The sequence below is a fragment of the Danio aesculapii genome, chromosome 13 (genome assembly GCF_903798145.1).
Source record: "Danio aesculapii chromosome 13, fDanAes4.1, whole genome shotgun sequence".
Taxonomy (NCBI): domain Eukaryota; kingdom Metazoa; phylum Chordata; class Actinopteri; order Cypriniformes; family Danionidae; genus Danio; species Danio aesculapii.
This window is the reverse complement of record NC_079447.1, coordinates 51,367,176-51,374,505: the sequence shown is the minus strand read 5'-3', so window position 1 is coordinate 51,374,505 and position 7,330 is coordinate 51,367,176. Positions and strand designations below refer to the sequence as shown.

General features: G+C 34.5%; 1 protein-coding gene across 1 annotated transcript in view; it reads left to right on the top strand.

Moving 5' to 3' along the window:
• The first annotated feature begins 1,997 nt into the window (after positions 1-1,997).
• gclc (glutamate-cysteine ligase, catalytic subunit) overlaps positions 1,998-7,330 on the top strand; it is a 34,630-nt gene continuing 29,297 nt past the window's right edge. The window contains exon 1 of the mRNA XM_056470882.1: positions 1,998-2,478. Within this exon, the coding sequence (XP_056326857.1) occupies positions 2,329-2,478 (150 nt within the window). The 5' untranslated portion in view covers positions 1,998-2,328. The remainder of the gene's footprint in view (positions 2,479-7,330) is intronic.

The following is a 7,330-nucleotide window of genomic DNA, read 5'->3' as shown; positions in this document are numbered from 1 at the left end:
AGGCCCAAGTGAAAACCCATGAAAAATTCAGTTTCAGGATTGAGATAACAGAGTGGCCTGATCGATCCCCTGAGCTCAACCCAAGTGAAAACTCATGAAAAATTCAGTTTCAGGATTGAGAAAACGGAGTGGCCTGATCAATCCCCTGACCTCAACCCAAGTGAAAACTCATGAAAAATTCAGTTTCTGAAGCAAAACCTACAATTCACAGGAACTGTGGGGTGAAGTTTGTTTGTTCATTATGGACTGTTTGTAACTAAATACACCGAACACTGTAACAAAAAAATAAATAAAATTAAAATAGTAAGCAATTTAATTTAATTAAATTTAAATTGATTCATAAAATTATGAAGGTTATCTGAAACAAGTTATTTTATGGTTGAAAATACGTTAAGGAACTTTCTGTATAAGGAGTTTAATGTTATTAAAAACTACTACTTAAAGTGAAAACTGAAAATTCTGTCATTAAGTACTCATCCTTTATTTGTGAGTTTCTTTATCCTGTTAAAAGATAACGGTTACAGGTTTCAGCTTTCTTCAAAAAATCTTCTTTATATAAGCTCATTAAGGTTTGTAAACTCATGAGGGAGATAAAATATTCATTTTTGGGTGAACTATCCCTTTACAAATAATCTGTGGTAAACTCTCTGTATACATTATTTTATGGCTGTAAAATTATTAATAGATAATGTTCTGTAAAAAAAACATCTTGGTTTCAAGCGAAGAGGATTGAGGTAACGGAGTGGCCTGATCAATCCCCTGACTCAACCCAAGTGAAAACTTTTCTGAGGTAAAAACCTAAAATTCACAGGAACTGTGGGATGAAGTTTGCTCAATATGGACTGCCTGTATCTAATTACACTGTAAAAATTAAATTTAAAAAAGATTAGTAAAATGTGTAAACTAAATAAATTTATGTTGATTCCTAAAATGATGATGGTTATCTAAAGCAAGTTATTTTATGGTTATAAATACATTAGGGGACTTTCTGTATAAGGAGTTTAATGTTTTTAAAAAACATGTTAAAGTGAAAGCTGAAAATGCTGTCGTCCTAAAATTCTTAGTTTCTACAGTTTCTTTATTGTGTTATAGTCAATGGTTACAGGTTTTCAGCTTTCTTCAAAATATCTTGTTTTGTGTCCCACAGAAAAAGGAAACTCATAACGGTTTGAAACCACTTGAAGGAGAGTAAATAGTGAAAAATGTTAATAAAATTTGTAGTTCACCATTTTTTGGTGAACCATCCCTTTATAATAATCTTTGGTGAACTTTCTGTATACATTAATTTATAGTTGTAGAATTATTTTTAGATAATGTTCTGTAAAAAAAAACAATCTGTAAAAACATACTAACATGATAACTATTAGTGATTGTTCTTTAAACATAATCTTACAGTTATAAATATGAAAATAGTCATGAGGGAATGTTCTATATGAAGTATTTTAAGGTTGCATATAACACCTTAGGGGATGTTCTGTGTATTTCACTCTTGTAAAAATAAAATGAAACCTTTAGGGAATATTGCGTTATTTTAGTCGTTCTTAAAACATTATAGAAGCATTTTCTAAACGTTGTTCTACTGTTGTAAAAAAAACCGGGAAACAAATACTAGGTAACGGCTTTGTTGACCTTGAGTTTGCCACGACAGCAACCTTACCATAACTAGAACACATTGTCCTGCTAATCAATGAACTTTACAGACAGAATATTTAAATGAAAATGAAATAATACTGTCACACTAAAACTATAATAACGTTAGTTTGTTAAACATTGCTAAAACATGTCATATACAACGAGAAAAGGAAGAGCTAATAAAAACAAGGCTGGGGACATAAATTCCCTCTTGTTCTTCACCTTCTAATAGATTTTGCGCTGTCATGATTACACAGACACATTATTAGGCGCTATTTTTTTATAACTTTGCATTACCTTGATCATCCTCATCATCGCCGCTCAACAAAAGAGACTGCTGAGTCACGGCGTGACGTCACGGTCACGTGTGCTCGCCGCAAGCAAAGTGTCCGTGCGCGAGGAAGAGCCCGACAGACCGAGCTCGCGCACTCTCCGATCAAATATCAGCCTCTCGCCACCGGAGACCCGCTTTATATTCCTCCACATAACGTGAAACCGGTGCCCGTTCTCGACCTGAGAGGATCCATATTTAAACTCATCCGTATTTAAAGCCACTCATATAAGGCCTAGCGTGAGCGCGCGCGCGAGTGAGTTTAACGTTACATTACGTCGGGTTTGTTATTGCACGTGAAGTGTGCGTAAGTTGACGTCCAGAAGAGTAAAGTACGTTTTTGGGGGGACCCTCGGTTTTGTGCTATGGGCTTACTGTCACAGGGGTCACCACTCAACTGGGAAGAGACCAAGAAACATGCTGACCACGTAAGAAAACACGGCATCCTGCAGTTCCTCAATATCTACAATAAAGTCAAAGACCGGCAGAAGGATGTGCTCAAGTGGGGAGACGAGGTGAGGATCTGCTTTATTTTCATCTTCATAATGCATTATGGTTACATATACTGTAGTTACATATGATGGGGAAACACGTGGTGTGATGTAATGGAGCAGATTTGGATGCTGCTTGTGAGCAGGTGCACCCTTCACTTTGTGTTAGGTTGCATTGTAGTGCATAACACTTCACAAATCAAATGTAGGGGATTATATTCATTGCATATGGGACCGTCAGGTGATTCAGACATATTGGAGCAGAATCGTAGCCCAAATAAATAACATTTTTGGTCTGGACATAGATATAAACCCTCTGTCCCTTCTCCTGGGTTTTCCTGGCAAACTAATTACGAACAAGTATGGACAACGACTCTTCTGCCTGTTAACTTTTGCTGCCAGGAAGAACATTTTGATGTCATGGATCAATGATAAGCCCCCTTCCATAAAAGGATGGCATTCAATAACTCAAGAGATTATTCCCCTGGAATACTTAACATGTCTTAGCCACTCCACAACTGATGCATTTATTCGCACTTGGACACCATATCTGGACAATATAAACCTTGCTTTATGTGACATTTTGAAACTCGAAATGACATAATGTCCGTATAGACATTCATTCAGGTGTACTTTGTTTTCATCAAACTTCTCACTTGTCCTACCATATTGTAATATTCGTAACATAATCGCTTATGGCTCAGGCCATATGTATATTTTAAGTTATGCAGTTACGTTATGTGTCAGGCATTTTATGTTGTGTTTGTATTTTTGTTTTGTGTATGTCTAAAACAAATAAAAACATAAAAAAAAATGTTCAAAGCTGGACAACATTTAGACTGATGTATGTCAATTTTACCTAATAATGAACACAAATCAATAATAAATATTGGTAACAGCTTTAAGTATCAGTTCCCACTATTAACTACTGGCTTATTACCTGCATATTATTACAATATTGTCTGTTTTAGTACTTATAAAGTATGTTCCGCGTGATAATATTCTACATTCCTACTCCTTCCCAATATCTAAACCCAGGAACTACCTTACTAACTTTTAATAAGCTGCAAATGAGTAGTTTATTAATCTAAAAGTCTTAGTTAATGATTGTTTAATTGCCAAAAGTGTACCTTCCTATTTAGAAAAGATTGTTTTTCTTAATTGTGGAAAATTGCAGTAAGGAGGTTTGAGAGGGTGTGTATAAACTTTCTGTTTTGCATAGAATAGAGTGTGTATGGTGCGGTCTAGGCATGTAAAGATCTGCCCTACGCTGCAGTGTTTTTATTTCACATGTTTTGTGCAAAGAAGAAAAATGAGAAATCGTGTTTCCTGTGGTTAGTCGAGGTGTAACGGCACACAGAAAACATGATGTTTGTTTTCAGCACAGCAGAGGAAACACTAAACTTAAAATAGCTTTTTTGTATTATTATTATTATTATTATTATTATTATTAATTTATTAATTTATTTATTTAATTAAACAATTATTTACTAAAATGTGGCTCTATCTATAATAAATTATAATTAAATCTCATGCAGAGTAAAAGTATTCCTATTAAATGCATATATTTATTTAGCAATTAGCAACAGAGCTTAAAATTATTTCTATAATAATCACCACTCAAATCTAAATGCTATATGTAAATTTAAATTGCTCATAATCTGAATCCAATGTTTACGGTAAGGGTTTGTTGTTGAGATATAATCCTTTAAACAGTGGCTTTCACAACTTGTTAAACATATACATCAAATTATTAAGATGTCACATAACAGGTTAAGGCTGATTTATACTTCTGCGTCAAGCGCACGAGTATGCTTCGGTGCAGCCTTCGGATGGTTGCATAGCCCTCGCCATGGCTGATGCTGATGTGCACCTCTCAATGTAACTACACGTTGCAATGACGCGTATCGAAAGCTCTTTGATTGATCGGCTTGGTAGCTGTGACCAGTGTGGGTGGGTCCGAGAGTCATGCGAACCCGTTGAAGTGAGTGTTTACAAGTGTGGAGACCTGTGAAGTAGCTTTGGATGGAAACTGTTGTTTTGTGTTTACCTTATGATTAAAGTTGTTGCAAGTCTGCCGGTTCCCACCTCTGAATGAGCGAGTTTTAGCTTTGTGTACATTAAGGTAGCGTTCAGAAAAAAAAAAACACCAGCAAAGAAACTCGACACAGAGGAACATAAAAATGTACTGCCAGCTAGCGTTTCGGAAGTGTTATTGCAGAGCAACACAAACAGCATGCAGAAGTATAAATGCATGACTACATGCAAGGCAGGCGCCGTGAGTCACGCCGATCACTCGATCCAGAAGTATAAATCAGCCTTTATTTATAACACTGTGTCCTAACTACATGCGATGTGGCACCACGACACAAAATAAAACATATTTTTTCCATATTAAAATCAGTTTTTGCTATAACCAACAGTGACGCGCTAAATTTCTATTTTTGAAAGCTTTCTATTTCCGTAATGTCACAACTGAACAACAGCCTAAACTACTATGACAATGATCACCTCAGGTACTGATTATGTGCTTTATTCAGTGTTAAATGCTCTAAATGTGAGTTTAAATACAATTTAACGTGAGATTTATTCCCATACTACTGAAAGCAGCAGCAGGTAGCTCACCTTAGATCTTAAAAATAAAAATCCAGCTGACGGATTGAAAATGAAAGCCAGAACTGTGACTCTGCGCAAACCAACAACATCAGTCAATCAGTAGTCTAATAATAATATTGAAGAGCTTTAACATGCATTAGATTAAAAGCCTTTACCATTTAGTTGGGTGTGCAGTGGCTGGTATTTAAATATTTTTGTCACATCATGTTTGCAGACTGCCGAATTGCTTGTCGCTGGAATCTTGTCGCACTGTCTGATTGTATTTATATATAGTTTAATATAGGGTAAATATTTAGAGATGGAGTAGACTAATAAGCTGTCAACACTGAATTAATTGCCTGAGGCAAATGTAATGCTGTGTGTCATTGTTTACATGCTGTTTTACTGACATCTTTCTACAATTGAAACACTGATTGCATGATGTGAAAGGTCTATTAATGTTTATTTGATGCTATAACTAGTAGTAAAGAGTAGGGAAGTCAAAAGTATCGACTTCAGGCGGTACTGAAATTGAAAAAATTCCTGATAACATTTGAGAGCGTTTTTAAACCGCGCTGATTGGCCGTTTTGTTCATGTGCTCAAGAGAAATGAATGTGATTGGCAGTGAAGGTCATCAGTTTACTGCTGTTTATCAAATGCGAACACGGACACAAGAGCATTTTAAAGCCACGTCGATCAGCTAATCTCTTTATGAGTTGACATATTAGCCATCCGCTAATAGATTTATTGATCGAAGCAGTTTTGAAACTTTTAAATATATTTCTTCTGTCAAAGTTGAACTAATGTGTATTCATCAACTAAAACGGCTTGAAATTCTCAATTGATCAGTTTAGTCTAGGCCTGTCACGATGAAGAATTTTTGTTGTGCAATATATATTATAACAGAATTTGTTGCAATAAGCAATATTATTGTCATTTTGAGATCATTTTATGCCACTGATTATAAAATGATTATATACAGTTGAAATCAGAATTATTATATTATCAGAATTATTTATATTTCCCAAATGATGTAGAGCAAGGAAATTTTCACAGTATGTCTGATAATATTTTTTCTTCTGAAGAAAGTCTTATTTGTTTTATTTCGGCTGTTTAAAAAAAAAAATATATATATATTTTAAGGTCAACATTATTAGCCGCTTTAAGCTATATTTCTTTCAGTAGTCTACAAAACAAACCATCGTTATACAATAACTTGCCTAATTACTCTAACCTGCCTAGTTAACCTAATTAACCTAGTTCAGCCTTTAAATGTCACTTTAAGCTGTATAGAAGTGTCTTGAAGAATATATAGTCAAATATTATTTACTGTCATCATGACAAAGAGACAATAAATCAGTTATTAGAGATCAGTTATTAAAACTATTATGATTAGAAATGTGTTGAAGAAATCTCTCCGTTAAACAGAAATTGGGGAAAAAATAAACAAGAGGGCTAAAATTTCAGGGGGGCTAATAATTCTGACTTCAACAGTAACAGCATAATAATGCAAATATCCATAAATTCTTTAAAATGCTTCTTATTCTTGAGGTTATTTTGATTCTTTAATTTGATGTTAAAAAAGTAAACGGCCTATTATATATACTATTAAATGTCATATTAGGTAAATGTCCAATTATGAACTTTGACACAGGTGAGATGTAAATGTCATTATAAACTGGCTTTAACGTTATTTGTGAATTTTTGTAAATGTATATTGCAACGGCAAAAATGATTGAGGTCATCTCCATGTATTGCACAGTAAGTCGATATATTGATTATTGTGACAGGCCTAGTCTAGTCTGGTTTATTAAAATGAAGATTTATTAAACTAGACATTTGAAATTTATTTATGTCCAGTCGCTGAAACAATATTATATTCTTTTGTTTAAAAAACTATGAATATTGTGTAACATTAGTCTTTTTTTCTCTTTTTTTCTGGTGTAAACAACAGTGTACAAAACCAGACATTTCAAACAACAGCACCTGATTGTGTTTGCATATGCAAATTTGTATTTCATGTCGGATCAACAGTCCAGGGTCAATTTTTAAACTTCTTTTTGAAAAGGCTTTTCGTTTCATTACCTTTGTCCCACCAGAAGACGTCAGGGGATTTCTGATAAAACCTGCTGGAATGTTGTTGCTTTAGGTGAATCCTTTCTTCCGCGTTAGTGGACCTCAATGGCAAAGTGAATGGAATGGAGGAAGAAAGAAGGGAATGACTCGAGATTAGAAATGTCTCACTGCATTTTTACTTTCATTTATTCGTTTTCCTTCGGC